The following is a 19,804-nucleotide window of genomic DNA, read 5'->3' on the forward strand; positions in this document are numbered from 1 at the left end:
GTACAATTTTTTTTTTTTGTATTTTTCTGAAGCTGGAAACGGGGAGAGACAGTCAGACAGACTCCCGCATGCGCCCGACCGGGATCCACCCGGCACGCCCACCAGGGGCGAAGCTCTGCCCACCAGGGGGCGTTGCTCTGCCACGACCAGAGCCACTCTAGCGCCTGGGACAGAGGCCAAGGAGCCATCCCCAGCGCCGGGGCCATCTTTGCTCCAATGGAGCCTTGGCTCCGGGAGGGGAAGAGAGAGACAGAGAGGAAGGAGGGGGTGGGGGTGGAGAAGCAAATGGGCGCTTCTCCTATGTGCCCTGGCCAGGAATCAAACCCAGGTCCCCCGCACGCCAGGCCGACGCTCTACCGCTGAGCCAACTGGCCAGGGTGCGTGTACAATTTTTTATTGAGATAACCCACACAAAGGACTTAGCACAGGGGATTGTACACAGTAAATTCTCAAGAAATGTTTGCCTTCCTCTGAGCATTCACACCAATGACCTCTTCTGTACTAAGAGCTAGAGCCCAGTAAATGGTGGCTATTACCAGCACTGTGCAAAACCCTTTGCCCAGGTCTTAATTCAGTTTTGTTTTTTTTTTTAACTTTTTAATTTATTCATTTTTAGAGAGGAGAGGGAGAGACAGAGAGAGAGGAGAGAGAGAAGGGGGGAGGAGCTGGAAGCATCAACTCCCATATGTGCCTTGACCAGTCAAGCCCAGGGTTTCAAACCGGCAACCTCAGCATTTCCAGGTCGACGCTTTATCCACTGCGCCACCACAGGTCAGGCTGCCCAGGTCTTTGAACCTTCAAGACTCCATGGTGTTAGAAATGCAGACACTCTGTGAGGATGCAACCCATTCTAGGTCATACTGTAGATGAGGGTGGTGGTCACAAAGATCCATCCTCCCACACCAACTACTGCCGCCAACGCCCCAGAAGCCAGTCCTTCCAACATAGGCAGGGGCTGCAGGTCACCTGTACCAGGATTATGCTACCTGCAGAATTTGGATAAAGATTCTCTAGGTGTCTATCTATTCAGGCCTGAAGACAACTGCTTCCATTCCTTAACAGCCTGTGACTGCATGTCTTCATCTCACTGAGGAGACTAGCATGGCTCAAGAGTTCAGATACACCCCCAAACCCCCTTCTTCCATTACAAGGACATGAGAACCTCCCAGATAACTTCACAAAAATAGCAACCAAATGAGGATGCCAGAGAGCTGTTATTCAAAACGACTTTGATTTTATTTTATGTGTCAAACTGCCTATTCTCAGTGCAGGTGACCCTCTCCTCCTCAGGAAACAAGATGGAAAGGGGGGATGCCTTTTGTGACATCTCAGCCTCCAAAAGGCCCCAGGTAAATCCCACACAGTTCTGAGTTGGTGGGAAGCAGGCAAAGACCAGAGTGGGTGGGAGGCAGTGACAAGAGGGGTGGCAGTCACCAGTCAGGAAGCTGGGGCTTGGAGAACCCTGTCCTTGGCCCTGCTCAGCATTGGGGCTGCTATGTGCATGATGGAGATTGAGGAGTGAGGAGGTTTCCTCTGACTTTGAAGCACCCCTTGGCTGGGCATGGCTTTGATTCCACTCAAGGCTCAGATGAGAGGAGCAGAAAACTGTTGTGGACTGGCTGCTTCATAAGGTGCTGGTGCTGTTCACCCGGAGTCCAACACCACGGACAAACTGCTCCAGCAGGCCCCCAATGGCACCAGAGGGACTGGGGGCTGCTGCCCGAAGCCCCACTGTGCTGCTATATGCAGCCAAGAAAGCTGAGCGCACCTCCTGCAGCCGAGTCTCCCGTTCACTCAGGGCTGCAAGCCTATGGAGAAGGAGAAAGGATGAATGCATTACCATGGGGGGAGGAACAAACATCCTCATGCCACAATGCTTATCCTGTCTTTACCAGCACAAGACCAACAAATGTCCTATGGTCACACTACCCTTATGATTCAGGCCCCAAATACCTGATCCTGTTCCCCTCTTAAATGATTTCTCTCAGTTCTCAAGTTACTGTTTCTACCTAGAAGCAGCATCTTTTATTGGGGCACTGACCTGACTTTCTATGGGAAACAACTATCTCTGATAATCAGAGATGGAGAAGCCAAGCAGGGGGGAGTTGCTCCAACAGCTTTTGGCTTCCATTCCTTAGTAAAAACAAGCTGAGGTACAAGTCTTACATCTGACTGTAGAGAGAGACCCTAACATCAGGCCTTGGTTGACCAAAGGCCTCAGCTTTCTTGAGAACAGGACCTGGTGCATCCTGGGAGAAAAGCTCCTGGCAGTGCCTGGAGGAGGTCAGGGTCCTGCCTGGAAACCTCCAAAGCTCAAATTATACCTTCAATCACTGTGGTCCGAAGTAAACCAGAGAGTGCTGGCTTTCCAGCAGTGTTCCTGTTCTGATTCCATGTACTTTTCCTTCCCTGGCCTCTACAGGCACTGATCACATATAGAAGATAGGAAGCCTCTCCTCTTCTCTCCCTGGTCTAGAACTACAAGTCAAGAAGGGGAATAGTGCATCAAAACTCAGGCTTATCAATGTGTGAATTCCATAAGGCTGTCTGACACCTCAAAGGGTTCTTTAATAGAAGAGCCCTGAAGTACCAGCCACATCCAACCTATGGACTAAAAGGCATGCAGTCTAAAGGTGAAAGGGACATGGAATCAGAGGAAAGTCAGGAACTCAAATGAAGGGAGACAGGTGACACGCTTACACAAGATGAGCCCTCACATTTCCATTCACCTAAGCACAAAGACTAGCCCTAACTACTAACTTACTCCAAAATTTTCCCAAAGATATCAGTCCTTGGGTAATCCCTCCTGTGAATTTGTCAGAAGCAGCAGAAATGTCCACAATTCCCAAGCCCAAATCACCTGCACCCCAGGGCCCGGGGAACAGATGAAGGTATGAGAATAAGTGACTGTCCTGGGTAAGTATGAGGAGAACAGACCTATGGGAAGTAGATTAGTGGCAGCAAAGTGTGTGCGTGTGAGTGAGAGAGCAGGAGGAAGAGGTTCCAGGGAGAAAGTTAATTAGCTCTCTCAGCAGCACTAACAAAATGGAGCTGATACTAGATTCCTACAATACCATGAACGAACTGAAAGTATCTCTTGGCATTTGGGGGAGATGTGTGTCCCTAGATCTTTACTTTCTTAGGTTTTACACAGACTGGAGGCCATGTGTGCATCTTCAGCTTTGGCCTAGACTAGAGCATATAGCCAGGACAAATTCAGATTAGTAGTTTGAATTCACAGGGAACATCCAAAGGTCCATATGAGTGCATTTCTGGGAGGCAGAGGGGGAGAGATCACAACCTATTTAGAGACAAGAAAACTGTAGTCCAGAAATTATATGTGAGTCACTTGGAGACACACAGCAGGCAATGGTAGGCAGGGACTACAGCTACCACAGTGCCATTAGCTTCTCTCAAGAGATGAGCTAATAGGCTTAGAAGTCGAGGCTGATACCCCAAGACATAGCTGGTGAGCAAAGTAGCTAGGATTCAGACTAAACTTCTCTGATAACAAAGCCAGCCCAAGCACTGAACTCACATACTCTGTGACCTCACCAGGAATTAACCCTGACCCCCCCCCCCCCAACATACACACACAGAGTCCAGAACCAACCAGAATTCTGAGCTAGGAGCTCAAAGAGCTGCCCAAGGTATAAATCGTAGGATCTGGGACTGGAGTTGCCCATTTCAGTGGCTAATGCCAGGTTAAGTGACAGGAGCTCTCAAGCAGGGGCAGAGATGTTTATTTACTCCAGAGATAACTATTAGACCAGTGTAGCTGAAGTAGAAAGTCCCTACAGAAAGGTGCAGGCAACTTTCTTTCTTAATCCTTCAAAAATCTAAGATAGGGATCTGATTTCTGGCTTAATGGCTTGGCTACAGAGCCTGTACCAGGCACTAATGACTTCTGAAGTCCCTAAGCTACTCCCCTGCTGCAGGGCCAGGGCCTGTACCATCCTGGAATCCCAAGTTCTAGCCCCTGCCTGCCCTACGCAGGGATCTTCTCAGCTCTCCAGGGTAAATTGCCTCCAACCTGTCAGCATGGGTAGATATGAGCCGGATTCTGGCGGTGGGAATGAATTTCCAGCACCCGAAACTCATTCACCCATGGTGGGAAGGGGAAGGCCTCAGGCAGCCACAGCCGAGGAGCAGGCCAGCAGAGGCTCTCCCCGACCTATGTGAAGCAGCAGAGCAGGCAAGGGGAAGGTAAGTGCCGCAGAGGCAGCCCCTCAAGCAGGTATATTATAAAAGTTGGAAGCCCAGTACTGAGACTTGGAGGGAGAGGATTTTATAGGCATGGGATTTAGTATCATCATTCATTATTTTGCTGACCAGAGGCAAAAGCAGAAGACAAAAATGAGGAGGGGTAGGCAAGGAATCCTGGATTCTAACAGGGAGGAGCATAGCGGCTAAGCCAGCAGCATTCTGGCTCTGGTCTCCACCATACACCTACCTTCACTTCCCCACTGTTCTGCTTTCAAAGGATTCTCCTGTCAGGCAAAGCCTTGGACAGAAATAGAATCTTTTATAGTTACAGTCCAGCCAACTTTCCCTCAGGGTGTGCCCTAAGACACCCGTGGATGGATTCTAGAGGCTCGGAAAATGAACATACACTCCATCCAACACACTTCCTGAGCAGCCCGTAAGGATCCTTCATACCTCAAGAGTCCATGAACAGCGAGGCATACTTAGCTAAGAAACTGGGGCGGGACAGGGACCCAGGGCAGCTCTCTAGGGTTAGATGCTGCCTCATTCCTAACCAGCACTCCTGACAGCTCACCAGCTTTTGATATGGGCAGGGGAGTATCCTGCCTTCTCAAGCAAGACACTTACAGACAACTGTTAGGGAGCTCCTCCGGGAAGCTGAAAGGGAGAGAGGAGTCTGTGTGCAGGACAGCCCGTTCCTGAATACTGCCACAGCCTGTTACCATCTGCCAGCTGCCAAAGTCTGTGGAGAGAGAGGATCCGGGCAGGGAATGGTCCACTGATCTGGGGCAGAGAGGAGAGAGAGGGGAGATGATGCAGTCAGTCAAATGCCTGACAAGAGGGATGGGGGTGGGAGTGGGGGCAATGGTGGCCCAGGGTCATGGTCACAAGGTTCTGCTGGTGGAGCATCTATAAAGTCAACCACTTTCTCCAAAAGTGCAAAGACAGCTGGATAGGTTGTGACCAAGAAAGAAGAGTACAGACTGGTTCAGTTATGAGGATAATGTTTAGTGCAAAGACTTTCAGAAGCAAAAGGATAAGAGCAAAGCATGGTGACAAGAGGTGGGCCAGCAACCAAAGCCTGGAATCAGGGCATACTGGCCCTGGTGGCGGACAGAGCAAGTACAATCTCAACAGCACCAAACGGAAGGGAGCAAGGCTGGATGCCCAGGAACCAGGGAGGCGGGATCACACGACACTCCCCAGCATGCAGACTGGCTGGGAGTGTAACAGAACCCAAAGGCCACTGAGGTCCTCTCAGAAGGGAACAAGCTTCTTGGGGACAGTGGAGGGTGGTGACCTACATTAAGAGTGAGGTGCTGGTAGTCCTAGCTCCCACTCTGCAGTGCCTTCCAGGAGTCCTAGTTTGCATTCACAAGCACACCCAACAGATGTACTGGCTAAGCCCAGAGGGAAGGGATGAATCAGGCAGGCAACTTGACAGCTTCATCATGCCTTTTTCAGATGGAAGTTTGTGGGATGCAGGTTGAGGAAAGTTGTATTGGGAATCTACTGCTGCCACCTCCTCCCCACCCAGAACGAACCTCTTTCTGCCATCTCTGGGCAGCTGCCCAGCCAGCAGGGGTAGAGAAGGAGGAGGGGAGGAGATAGGGATACATCAAACAAGGCTCTTCCATGAGGTACCACACATCCCAGTCCCCAGAGATGCATCATATTTGATGCTGGATCCTTTATCCTTTAATTCAAGAATAGAAGAAGGTGCTTCTGTAAGGACTGAGAAACAGAGCAGAAGCATGAATAGAAGTGTAGGTGGTGGGGAACAGAGAAAAACATTGATTGACTTTGGTCCACCCAGTTGGTTGACATAAAGTGCTCCTAGTCTGAGGTGACAGTTCCCCACATTGGTCACACCAAACCAACTCATTGCTCAAGTAGCTGCCACTCAAATGCAGCTCTAGCCAGGCACTGCATCTCTAGTGATCCTTAACCACTCCCATTTTAGAGATGGGGAAACGGCAGCCCAGACAAGTGAAGACACTTGCCCAAGGTCCCACAGCTAGTGACTACAAGAGATTTTTAAAGCCAAATTTGATAACAGATTTGTCCTACAACAGAACCACCTTGAGACCAAGGAAAACAGATGGCTTTCTACGTGAAAGCCACCAGGAATCGGAACCTCCTGTGCCACATTCATCATTCCTGCTAAACTCCGGAAGGTGTGTGACAGCAGCATTAGAGATGAGAACAGGACATGGTCTGCTACCTGGTGAAAGCCCTAGTGCCCAGCAGAGCAGGGTGTCCTTGTTTCTAGATGGAGAAACTTGGTAGGGCTCAGGCAGACTGTAAATCAAAGAGACATTAGAGGGCAACCTATATGCCATAGTCTGGCGCCTGCCCTGTGCTACTTCCAGGCCATGTTGGGGCCTTCAGTTGACCCCTTTTAGAAGTCAGCCTGGCTCCACAAATCTCATCTACTATTTAAACTTTAGTGTAGTTTCTTTTCCAGTTTTAGTGGCTTGTGAGAAAACAATTCCTAAACACCAGAGTGTTGAGGGACTGAAAGGGATGCTAAGTAGAAGAGGCTGAGCAGGATGAGGACCACGGGGGATTCTAGTGGCCCAACCTTACCTCCTCAAGGCTATTAGAAACACACTGCCCACAGGAAAAGAGCAGACAGATGGAAAGTGGTTACAGATCGGTTCCCTCCAAGGATTCCTGGTTCCCTAGTCTAGTCATTTCCCTTTACTGGGTCCAGCAAGTAGCACCACCAGGCAAGAACTGCAGCTGGAGCAGCCAGGGGACAGATGTGGGATGAAGGAGACAGCACAGGTAGCAGCAGGGTTCATGACCCCAGGGGATGAAGCCATCTCAGCAAGCAACCACCTTTTGCATCTTTTTTAAGAGTGAAAACACTGGCTCCAAATGAGTCTTCCTACTTGAGACTTTTGTCAAAGAAAGGGTTGTAAAGCAATCATTCAGCTTCTGGGTTTGAGAGCAAGGGACTGTGCTAAGCAGAGAGGTGCTTATAAGTGCCAGTTTAAACTGGCTGGGTAGAGGGGACACCTAGAGATGAAAGGAAATAGTCACCAGAAGGGAGCACCTATATCTACCTAGTGAAAGGAAAACCTTTAAGTCAGTCTCAGTACACAAGGAACCCAACCTTCTTATTAAGACCCTTTACTTATTTTTGTGTGTGTGACAGAGACACACACACAGACAGAGGGACAGATAGGACCACACAGACAGAAATGGAGAGAGATGAGAAACATCAATTCTTTGTTGCTGCTCCTTAGTTGTTCACTGATTGTGATCTCATATGTGCCTTGACCGGGGGGCTACAAAAGAGAAAGTGAGGTTGCTCAAGCCAATAACCTTTGGGCTCAAACCAGTGACCTTGGGCTCAAGCCAGTGACCTTGGGCTTCAAGCCAGTGACCTTGGGTTTCAAGCCATAACCATGGGTCATGTCTATGATCCCATGCCATGCTCAAGCCAGTGACCCTGCGCTCAAGCTGGTGAGCCCATGCTCAAGCCAGATGAGGCTGAGCTCAAGCTGGCAACCTTGGGGTTTCGAACAGGTCCTCTGCATCTCAGTACAACGCTCTATCCCCTGTGCCATTACCTGGTCAGGCCATACTTTGTTTTTTTTTAATAAAGATTTTATTTATTGATTTTTATTTATTTGTTTATTTTTTTGTGGCGGAGACAGAGAGAGACAGAGAGAGTCAGAGAGAGGGACAAATAGGGACAGACAGGAAGGGAGAGAGATGAGAAACAATTCTTTGATGCGGCTCCTTAGTTGTTCATTGATTGATTTCTCATATGTGCCTTGACCGGGGGCTACAGCAGACCAAGTGACCCCTTGCTTGAAGCCAGCGACCTTGGGTCCAAGCTGGTGAGCTTTGTTCAAACCAGATGAGCCCACGCTCAAGCTGGTGACCTCGGGGTCTCGAACCTGGGTCCTCCACATCCCAGTCTGACACTCTATCCACTGCACCACTGCCTGGTAAGGCTATTTATTGATTTTTAGAGAGAGAGAAAGGGGAATAGGAGCAGGAAGCATCAACTTGTAGTAGCTGCTTCTCGTATGTGCCTTCACCAGGCAAGCCCAGGGCTTTGAACTAGCAACCTCAGCTTTCCAGGTTGATGCTTTATCCTCTTTGCCACCACAGGTCAGGCCCCATATTCTTCTGTCCCATACCCTTACTAAAGCAAAAACAGAAAAGCAAAAAACGAGAGGTCTGAGCTCTACCTCTTCTAATCTATCTACAGAACTGGAGAGAGCATGGGGCCAAGCTACCCTCAAACTGCCCAACCTGGAGCAAATGTTGCCTCTAAGTTCATATGTTCACATCCCTGTGGCTCAAAGGGCCCAGAGGTTGGCTTCTTGGCAATATTTCACTCCAATAGATGAATACAGTCTAGGTAGGCCCTCTTCACAGCACCGAGACCGCTACAACTCCTGTCTTCTCCCCAGATATCTTGCCAAATATCTGCTGTGGGCCAACTCAGGTAGATGTCTTTTAGACAGTCCTTTTTGGTAGAATACCCACCCAAGCAGAGCTGGCACAACACACACAGCTGAAACAAGAAGAAACAAATTTTTCACCTTCCCAGTGTCCTAACATGGCCTACTGACCCTCAGATATATAACTGATAAGGACAGGCCCTTAACCACAGCTACAGGTTAGTAAATTTGTGGAAAGATGAGTATTTACTATGAGCTAGGTATTTCAATCCATTATCTCATTTAAACCCAAACTTATGGATGCCAGGATCATTACTCCCACTTTAAAGATGGGATTCAGCCCTGGCAGGTTTGTTCAGTGCACAGAGCATCGGCCCAGCATGTGGACGTTATGGGTTCAATTCCGCGTCAGCCTGGGGTGCTGAGGATAGCTAGGTTGGTCTGAGCATCAGTCTCAGGTGCAGAAGATAGCTTGGTTGATTCAAGCATTGGCAGCAGATGGGGGTTGCCAGGTGGATCCTGGCCGGGGTACATGCAGGAGTCTGTCTATCTCCCCTCCTTTCACTTAAAAAATAAAATAAAATAAAGATGAGATTCAAAAAATCAAGCTCAGAACTGTAACAGGAGGGTATATACAACCCACACAGGAGGTGCACCTGGAGTGCCCAGCTTAGGTGACTGGGGAGGCTGTGGAACTGGGCCCTACAAGATACCTACTCCATAAGGTCACTCTGCCAAGACTGCAAGATGAGCACCTCTACCTAATAGGCAGAAACAAACATGAAGAAACAGACAAAATGACGAGCCAAACATGTTTCAAATGAAAAACAACAAAAAACCCCCAGAACAAAACATTAGAAAAAAATGACAGAATTAAGTAAAATGGAGGCAAGCAGTTTACCAGATGCACAATTCAAATTTCTGGTTATAAGGATGTTCACTGTCCTGACCTATGGTGACACAGTGGATAAAGTATTGACCTGGAACGCTGAGGTCGCTGGTTCAAAACCCTGGGCTTCCCCAGTCAAGGCACATATGAGAGCTGATACTTCCTACTCCACCCTCCCTTCTCTCTCTCTCCTCTCTAAAAATGAATAATAATAATAATAAAAAGATGTTCAATGAAATCAGGGGAAGAGTAGATGAACTTAGTGAGAACTTCAACAGAGACTGGAAACATAAAAAAGAACCAGTCATAAATAAGGAATACAATAATTGAAATGAAGGCTACATTACAGAGATAAAGCAGAGGATGCAGTGATTTAGAAGATAAGGAAGCAGAAAACACCCAATCAAAACAGCAAAAAGGAAAAAATCCAAAAAATGAGGAATTAAGGAATCTCAGGTACAACTTCAAGTGTACTAACATTAACGTCTTGAGGATGATGGAGGGGAAGACAGAGAGAAAGAATTTGAGAACCTACTTGAAGAACTAATGGCTGAAAACTTTCCTAACCTAGTGAAGGAAAAAATAATACATAATTCCAGGAAGCACAGAGTCCAAACAAAATAAATCCAAAGAGGCCCACACCAAGACACATCATAATTAAAGTGCCAAAGAGAGAATCTTAAAAGCAGCAAGAAAAAAAGTCATCTACAAGGTAGCACCCATAAGACTGTCAGGTGGTTTCTCAACAGAAACTTTGCAGTCCAGAAGGAATTGGCATGAAATATTCAAAGTGATAAAAGCAAGGACTTACAACTAAGATTACATTCCTCTACCAAGCAAAGCTATGAATCAAACGAAGGAAGATAAAAAGCTTCTCAGACAAGAAAAAGCCAAAGAAGTTCATCACCAAACCAGTATCACAAAAAATGCTAAAAGGTCTTCTTTAAAGATGCTCATCTTTGGGCCTGACCTGTGGTGGCGCAGTGCATAAAGCATCGACCTGGAAATGCTGAGGTCGCTGGTTCGAAACCCTGGGCTTGCCTGGTCAAGGCACATATGGGAGTTGATGCTTCCAGCTCCTCCCCCTTTCTCTCTCTCTGTGTCTCTCTCCTCTCTAAAAATGAATAAATTAAATAAATAAAGATGCTCATCTTTGCTATTAGAGAAATGCAAATCAAAACTACAATAAGATACCACCTCACACCTGTTAGGGTGGCTGTTATCAACAAGACAGGTGTTAGAGCCTGACCAGGCGGTGGCACAGTGGAGAGAGCACCAGACTGGGATGCGGAGGACCCAGGTTCAAAACCCTCAGGTTGCTGGCGTGAGCATGGGCTCATCTGGCTTCAGTTCAGGCTCACCAGCTTGAGTACAGGGTTGCTGGCTTGAGCATGGGATCATAGATATGACCCCATGGTCGCTGGCTTGAAGCCCAAGGTCGTTGTCTTGAGCAAGGTGTTACTCTTCTGTAGCCCCTCCATCAAGGCACATAATGAGAAAGCAATCAATGAATAACTAAGGAGACTAAGGAGCCACAACAAAGAATTGATGCTTCTCATTTCTCTTCCTTCCTGTCTGTCTGTCCCTCTCTCTGTCTCTATCAAAAAGAAAAAAAAGAAAAAGAAAAAAGTAAAAAGGACAGGTGTTGGAGAGGTTGTAGAGAAAAAGAAACACTCATTCACTGCTGGTGAGAATGTAAACTGGTTCAGCCATTATGGAACAGTATGGCATTCCTCAAAATATTAATAGGGCTACCATACGACACAGCAATCCTTCTACTAGGTATCTACTTGAGAAACTCGAACACAATGATAGGCAAAGACACAGCATTATTCACAGTGACCAAGACATGGAAACAACCGAATTGTCCCTTAATAGAAGATCAGATAAAAACGATGTGGTATATATATACAATGGAATACTACTTAGCCATAAGACACGATATGTTACTATTCATGATGACATGGATGGACCTTGAGAACATTACGCTAAGTAAAATAAGACAGAGAAAGAAAGAAAGAAAGAGAGAGAGAAGGGGGAAAAGGGGTAGAGAAGCAGATGGTTGCTTCTCCTGTGTGCCCTGACTAGGAATCAAATGCAGGACTTCCACATGCCCAGCTGATGCTTGATTTCTGAGCCAACCAGCCAGGCCCAAATCTATGTATACTTTTTTTTTTCTTGTGGGAGAGACAGAGAGAGGGACAGATAAGGACAGACAGAAAGGGAAACAGAAAAAGCTAAAAACTATACAATGTCACACATAGGTAGGATATAAAACTGAGAATTTGGACATAGACAAAAATGCAGTGGTTGCCAGAGGGGGTACAAATATATGATGAAGAAAAATTACTTGACTATGGGTGATGGGCACAAAACACAACAGTTAAAAAGCTTTAGGGATGTTTACCTTAAATCTATGTTGTTGTTTTTTAATTAAGTGAGAGAGTGAGGGGGGGAAGGCAGAGAAACAGACTCCCACATGCTCCCCAACCAGGATCTACCCAGCAAACCTCTACTGAGAGATGCTCTGTCCATCTGGATCTGCTCTGTTGCTTGGCAACCAAGCTATTTTAGCGCTTGAGGTGAGGCCATGGGGCCATCCTCAGCAGCGACTGGGGCTAACTTGCTCAAACCATTTGAGCCATGGCTGCAGGAGGGGAAGACAGAGAAAGAGAGAGAGAAAGAGAGAGAGAGAGAGAAGAAAGAGAGAGAGAAGGGGGAAAAGGGGTAGAGAAGCAGATGGTCGCTTCTCCTGTGTGCCCTGACTAGGAATCAAACGCAGGACTTCCACATGCCCAGCTGATGCTCGACTTCTAAGCCAACCAGCCAGGCCCAAATCTATGTATACTTTTTTTTTTCTTGTGGGAGAGACAGAGAGAGTCAGAGAGAGAAACAGATAGGGACAGACAGACAGGAAGGAAGAGAGATGAGAAACATCGATTCTTTGTTGCAGTTCCTTAGGTGTTCCTTGATTGATTTCTCATATGTGCCTTGACTGGGGGCTACAGCAGACTGAGTGACCCCTTGCTCGAGCCAGCGACTTTGGGCTTAAGCTGGTGAGCCTTGCTCAAACCAGATGAGCTCGCGCTCAGGCTGGCGACCTAGGGGTCTCGAACCTGGGTCCTCCACATCCCAGTCCGACGTTCTATCCACTGTGCCACCACCTAGTCAGGCAAACCTATGTATTCTTATTGACCAATGCCACCCCATTAAATTTAACTTCTAAAAAAAAAAGAAAATGTCTTAAGAAAAATAAAAAATATGAATAATAAACTTGGCCTGTGGTGGTACAGTGGATAGAGCATCGGACTGGGTAGCAGAGGATCCAAGTTCAAAACCTGGAGGTCGCCAGCTTGAGCACTGGCTCATCTGGTTTGAGCAAGGCTCACCAGCTTGAACCTAAGGTCGCTGGCTTGAGCAAGGGGTCACTTGGTCTGCTGTAGCCCCCTGGTCAAGGCACATATGAGAAAGCAATCAATGAACAACTAAGATGCTGCAACAAAGAATTAATGCTTCTCATCTCTCTCCCTTCCTGTCTGTCCTTATCTGTCCCTCTCTGTCTCACAAATAAAAATAAAAAATATGAATAATAAACCTGGTCTGTGGTGGTGCAGTGGATGCAGTGTGGATCTGGAATGCTGAGGTTGTTGGTTTGGGGCCCTGGGCTTGCTGAGTCAGGTATACACAACAAGCAAGCAATAAACAACTGGGGTGAGATATAACTGTGTGTTGATGCTTCTACTCCCTCCTACGTCCTCTCTTTGTAAAATCAATAAATAATTTTTTTTTATACAGGGACAGAGATAGAGTCAGAGAGAGGGATAGATAGGGACAGACAGATAGGAACGGAGAGAGATGAGAAGCATCAATCATCAGTTTTTTGTTTTGACAGCTTAGTTGTTCATTGATTGCTTTCTCATATGTGCCTTGACCGTGGGCCTTCAGCAGACCGAGTAACCCCTTGCTCAAGCCAGCGACCTTGGGTCCAAGCTGGTGAGCTTTTGCTCAAACCAGATGAGCCCGCGCTCAAGCTGGCGACCTTGGGGTCTCGAACCTGGGTCCTCTGCATCCCAGTCCGATGCTCTATCCACTGCGCCACTGCCTGGTCAGGCTAAATTCAATTATATAAATGCTCTAGTCAAAAGACATCTAGTGACTGAATGGATAACAAAACAAGACCCTTACATATGCTGTCTAAAAGAGACTCACTTCAGCCCTGGCTGGTTGGCTCAGTGATAGAGTGTCAGCTTGGTGTGAGGATGTCTCAGGTTCAATTCCTGGTCAGGGCACACAGAAGAAATGCCTATCTGCTTCTCCACCCCTCCCCCTCTCTCTAACTTCTCTTTCTCCCTCTCTCTCTCTCTCTTCCCCTCCTGCAGCTATGGCTCAATTGGACCGAACTGGCCCCAGGTGCTGAGGATGGCTCCATGGCCTCTCCCTCAGATGCTAAGAAGAGTGCAGTTGCTGAACAATGAAACTATGCCCCAGTTGGGCAGAGCATTGCCCCCTAGTAGGCTTGCCAGGTGGATCCCGGTCGGGGTGCATATGGGAGTCTGTCTCTCTGCCTCCCTCTCTCTCATTGAATGAAAAAAAAAATTCACTTCAAATCAAGAAATACATAGAATGAAAAAAGACATACAAAGACTGAAAGTAAAGGGATATTACATGAAAATGGAAACTAAAAGCTGGATAACAATACTTATACTACACAAAAGAGACTTTAAAACAAAGGCTATAACAAGACACAAAAAAAGGACCCAGCAATTCCACATCTATAGAAACCCAAAACACTACATTGAAAAAACAAACATAAGCATCCATACATTCATTGCATTATTTATATTAGCCAAGATGTGGAAGCAACCTAAGTGTCCATCAGTAGATAAATAGATAAAGAAGTGGTCCTGTCTTACTGGTGATGGCATAGTGGATAAACTGTTGACTTGGAACACTGAAGTCACTGGATCAAAGCCCGAAGGTTGCTGGCTCTGAGCAGGGCCTCATCAGAACAGCATCACTGGCTTGAGCATGGAGTTGCCCACATGATCCCAAAGCTCACCAGCTTCAGTTCAAAGGTCACTGGCTTGAGCAAGGGGACACAGGTTCAGCCCCAGTCAAGGCACATATGAGAAGCAATCAATTCACAACTAAAGTGAAAGCAGCTGTTGGTTGATGCATCTTTCTCTCTCTCAAAAAGAAAAAGAAGCGGTCCTTGTATGCAATGAGATATGTCTTAGCTGTAAAAAGAAAAAAAAAAAAGGAAATGTAGCTGTTGGCAACAATATGGATGGACTTAGAGGATATTGTGCTGAATGCAATGTCAGAAAAAACCAAATGCAATACTATTTCACTTGTATGTGGAATCTAAAACAAACAAACAAACAATGAGGCCCTGGCTGGTTCACTCAGTGGATAGAGCAGTGACCTTGTGTCCAGAAATCCTAAGTTCAATCCCTAGTCAGGGCACATATGAGAAACAATCATCTGCTTCTCTTCCCTTCCCTCTCCCCCTTCTCTTACTCTTCCCCACCCACAGCAGTGGCTTGACTGGTTTGAGCGTCAGCTCCAGGCACTGCAGATAGCTTGGTTGATTCGAGCATCAGCCCCAGATAGGGGTTGCCAGGTAGATCCTGGCTGGGGTGCAAGCAGGAGTCTGTCTCTCTATCTCCCCTCCTTTCACTTTAAAAAAAAAAAAAAAGAACAAGTAGGCTAGAAACAGACTGAGATTCATAGATGGAGGACATTTTGACAGTTAACTCCAGAATAGTCATGGGGATGTAAAGTACAGCGCAGGGAATATAGCCAATAATATTGTAATAACAATGTGTGATGCTGGATAGGTACTACAGTTAACAGGGTGATCACTTCATAAGTTATATAAATGTATAATTACTGAGTTTTACACCTGAAACAATGCTGTATGTCAACTGTAATTAATAAATGCCCTTATAATCCTACTCCTCAAAAATACATCAAAATAGGCCCTGGCCAGGTGGCTCCATGGATAAAGCATTGTCCTGGTGCACCAAGGCTGCGGTTTTTGATTCCCAGTCAGGGCACATACAAGAAACAATCAATGAGTACATAATTAAATGGAACAACTAAGTGGAACAATGAGTTGATGCTTCTCTCTCTCTCTCTCTTCCTTTCCACTTCTCTCTTCTTAAATCAATAGAAAAAGGCCCTGACTGTGACTCAATGGATAGAGTGTTGGCCCAGCATATGGATGTCCTGGGTTAGATTCCCGGTTAGAGCACACAGGAGAAGTGACCATCTGCTTCTTCACCTCCCTCTTCCTCTTATCTTTCCCTTCCCCTCCTGCAGCCAGTGACTCAACTGTTTCGAGCATGGCCTTAAGCACTGAAGATAGCTCCCTTGGACTGCATCAGCCTTAGGCACTAAAAATAGCTCGGTATTCAAGCATCGGCCCTAGATGGGAGATGCCAAGTGAATTCCAGTTAGGGTGTGTGTGGGCATTTGCCTCTCTATCTCCCTTCCTCTCACCTAAACAAAACTAAACAAAACAAAAAACATCAAAATAGGCCAAGGTTTGGCAATATGGCAAAATTTTTATTTATTTCTAAAATTCACTTATTTAAAACTCCCCACTCTTCTCTGAATCCATATAAACCAAGCCCTGGCAAACAAACAAACAAAACAAAAACTGAGCTCAGAAGGTACGTGAGTTTTCCAAGTCACAAAGCTACATATGACAAAGCTGGGGGTGAAACAAACCCAGGTCTGACTGAAGCCCATGCTAGCCCCTATGCACTGATTTTTCTTCCTAATAAGGGGTGGTAGGGGCCTCAGGGATTAGTTCAGTAATGACACATATCTTCCAACTGGAATAAAACAGACAGCTTCTGATCTATGGTTGGCAAAGAACTCTGCATGTGATTCTAGGATGTGAGGAAGGAAGCAGGGTATATCAGGAGTGACTGGCCACTATTAAAGAAGTTGGACAGAAGACAAAGACAGCAAGTAGAAGGAAGCTAAGGGAAAGAAACAAAGGCTGCCTTTTCCACTGGACTTCTCCCTATGATCCCATATTCTCCTTTACTGTTTAAACACATTTCAGATGGGTTTTCTGTTACTTGCACCTGAAAGCACCTGAGTTGATGACTGATGAAGGCTTGTCTGTATATAGTTAAGAAGCACCTAAGAGTTGCCTAAGTCTCTGATGAGAAATCAGAAACCCAAAGCCAACAAAGTGACATGTCTGAAGTCATGCAGGGAATGAATATTTGAGCCAAGACCTAGAATCCTAGACTCTGAGGGGGCTGGATGTCACCCAATCTACACTCTGCCTTCAACCCCCAAGCCTCCAGATGATCTCATAGCCACTACCCAAGTGAACACCTCTAGAAATGGGTCCTTAAGGGAAGAATGCTTTAGTTCAAGAAGGGCCTGAATTCACAGAGCAACTTACTTCAGAGATGGCTAGAATGGAGTTTCTTACCACATTTGAAAAAAGGAACATTATTTTCTCCCAGCCTGGCCTTTAACCACTGGCACAAGCACTCATGCGTGTATTTCTGCAGCAAAGGAGAGATCTTTTGTGGCTCCAAGTTTTCTCTTCAGGGTCTTAAGCTGGTAACGCCTTTAGGCTTCTGACCCTCATCCCTGGTTTGGAACTGTGGCCCCATGCAAGAACACAGCAAACATGGGACAGGAACCCTATGTATTGCAGAAAGCAATCTGGTTTCCTGCTTTGTCAAACAGCCTGGGACAGCCAGACCCGTGGTGGTACAGTGCATAAAGCAGGTGTCCCCAAACTACAGCCCGCGGGCCACATGCGGCTCCCTGAGGCCATTTATCCAGCCCCCACGCACTTCCGGAAGGGGCACCTCTTTCATTGGTGGTCAGTGAGAGGAGCATAGTTCCCATTGAAATACTGGTTCGTTTGTTGATTTAAATTTACTTGTTCTTTATTTTAAATATTGTATTTGTTTCCATTTTGTTTTTTTTTACTTTAAAATAAGATCTGTGCAGTGTGCATAGGGATTTGTTCATAGTTTTTTTTTATAGTCCGGCCCTCCAATGGTCTGAGGGACAGTGAACTGGCCCCCTGTGTAAAAAGTTTGGGGACCCCTGGCATAAAGCATCAGCCTGAATGCTGAGGCTTCCAGTTTGAAACCCTGGGCTTGCCCGGTCAAGGTACATGTAAGAAGCAACTATGAGCTGATGCTTCCCATTCCTCCCCCGTACCCCCACCTTTCTCTCTCTCCCCTACAAAATCAGTAAGTCTTAAACAAACAAACAAGCCCAGTCTGGAACAGAGTTCACTGCTTATAATGCAATTAGTAGGTGGTGGAGGGTAGGGGAAGAGCTGCTGGCTGGGCAGCAGAGTTGGTTCCTGTATTGCTACTTAGCCATTTAACCAGGCTGCTGGGTCACCCTCAGCCAAGTTCATATGCTCTTTAGTCTTGGCTTCATGTTGGCCTCAGTGATGGCACCATTCTTCCTCAGGCATAGATAGTGTTGTGTTCAACAATCCACAGCCCTAAAGATGTCTGACTCTGGTCTGACCAGGCAGTGGCGCAGTGGATAGAGCGTCGAACTAGGATGCTGAGGACCCAGGTTCGAGACCCCGTGGTGCCAGCTTGAACGTGGGCTCATCTGGTTTGAGCAAAAAGCTCATCAACTTGGACCCAATGTTGCTGGCTCGAGCAAGGGGTTACTCGGTCTGCTGAAGGCCCACGGTCAAGGCACATATGAGAAAGCAATCAATGAACAACTATGTGTCGCAATGCGCAATGAAAAACTAATGATTGATGCTTCTCATCTCTCTGTTCCTGTCTGTCTGTCCCTGTCTATCTCTCTCTCTGACTCTCTCTCTGTCTCTGTTAAAAAAAAAAAAAAAGGCCCTGGCCGGTTGGCTCAGCGGAAGAGCGTCGGCCTGGCGTGCAGGGGACCCGGGTTCGATTCCCGGCCAGGGCACATAGGAGAAGCGCCCATTTGCTTCTCCACCCCCCCCCCTCCCGTCCTTCCTCTCTGTCTCTTCCCCTCCCACAGCCAAGGCTCCATTGGAGCAAAGATGGCCCGGGCGCTGGGGATGGCTCCTTGGCCTCTGCCCCAGGCGCTAGAGTGGCTCTGGTCGTAGCAGAGCGACGCCCCGGAGGGGCAGAACATTGCCCCCTGGTGGGCAGAGCGTTGCCCCTGGTGGGCGTTCCGGGTGGATCCCGGTCGGGCGCATGCGGGAGTCTGTCTGACTGTCTCTCCCCGTTTCCAGCTTTGGAAAAATACCAAAAAAAAAAAAAAAAGAAAAAAAAAAGATGTCTGACTCTGGAGCAGACACCAGGGCCACACAAAGCTGGGACACTTACTAACCACGGCTTGGGGAGGCATGAGCTAGGAGCACTAGTCCAGCCTCCTTCCAGCCCCAGCTGATGAGATTTAACAGTGATCCAGAAATGTAGCTCAATCAGAAGCTGCTGTAGTGCCAGTTAATGCAAAAAACAAAAACAAAAACAAAAAAACACCTGACCAGGCAGGGGCGCAGTGAATAGAGCGTTGGACTTCGATGCCAAGGACCCAGGTTCAAGACCCCAAGGTCGCCAGCTTGAGTGCAGGCTCATGTGGTTTGAACAAAAGCTCACCAGCTTAGACCCAAGGTTGCTGGCTCAAGCAAGGGGTTACTCAGTCTGCTGAAGGCCCGTGGTCAAGGCACATATGAGAAAGCAATCAATGAACAACTAAGGTGTCGCAATGAAAAACTGATGATTGATGCTTCTCATCTCTTTGTTCCTGTCTGTCTGTCCCTGTCTATCCCTCTGTCTCTGTAAAAAAACAAACAAACAAACAAACAAAAAAGAAAACGCAAAAAACCACCAGTCTTCATTGTGAGAGGAGTATGGGTTAGGGTGAGGTGAGAAGTACTAACCCCACAGAAGTCTCTTCTCAACCTGACACCTACTTCTTCACTTTGAACAAAGCTTTACCAATTCCTTTTATAGGGAAGTCCTGTTTAAAAGAGATATGCTGGTGGAATTTGGAGCACATGAAACCCAGAGAATTCACAGCATGAGAGGAATTTCGACTATCACAACTTTACTAAAGGGATTCTTTCCATACAGTTCCTCCTACTGTATTAAAAAGCTGATTGACTATTGTTACCTAAGAAGCAGGGAAGCTAATAACAGGATCCCTCAGGCACTTTAAGATAAAAGAGACTAAATTAATTTTAATGTTAATGGAAATACATAATTAGAATGCTCCAAATCTGAATAATCTAGTCTTTCAAAACTTCTGAAAAATAGGCGTCCAATCCAGAACCTTGTTG

At 46.8% G+C, this 19,804-nt stretch overlaps 1 protein-coding gene across 4 annotated transcripts in view; it reads right to left on the reverse strand.

The window, feature by feature from the left end:
* Nucleotides 1-1,212: 1,212 nt before the first annotated feature.
* Nucleotides 1,213-19,804, reverse strand: part of MTMR14 (myotubularin related protein 14) — a 69,032-nt gene continuing 50,440 nt past the window's right edge. For 3 of the 4 annotated variants that reach the window (XM_066350923.1, XM_066350926.1, XM_066350925.1), the window contains 2 exons: nucleotides 4,834-4,989; nucleotides 1,213-1,808 (listed from right to left, as the gene is read on the reverse strand). In XM_066350923.1, the coding sequence (XP_066207020.1) occupies nucleotides 1,625-1,808; nucleotides 4,834-4,989 (340 nt within the window). In that variant the 3' untranslated portion in view covers nucleotides 1,213-1,624. The remainder of the gene's footprint in view (nucleotides 1,809-4,833; nucleotides 4,990-19,804) is intronic. The other variant, XM_066350924.1, reaches the window with a different exon arrangement.

Source organism: Saccopteryx leptura, chromosome 10, assembly GCF_036850995.1.
Source record: "Saccopteryx leptura isolate mSacLep1 chromosome 10, mSacLep1_pri_phased_curated, whole genome shotgun sequence".
Lineage (NCBI taxonomy): Eukaryota > Metazoa > Chordata > Mammalia > Chiroptera > Emballonuridae > Saccopteryx > Saccopteryx leptura.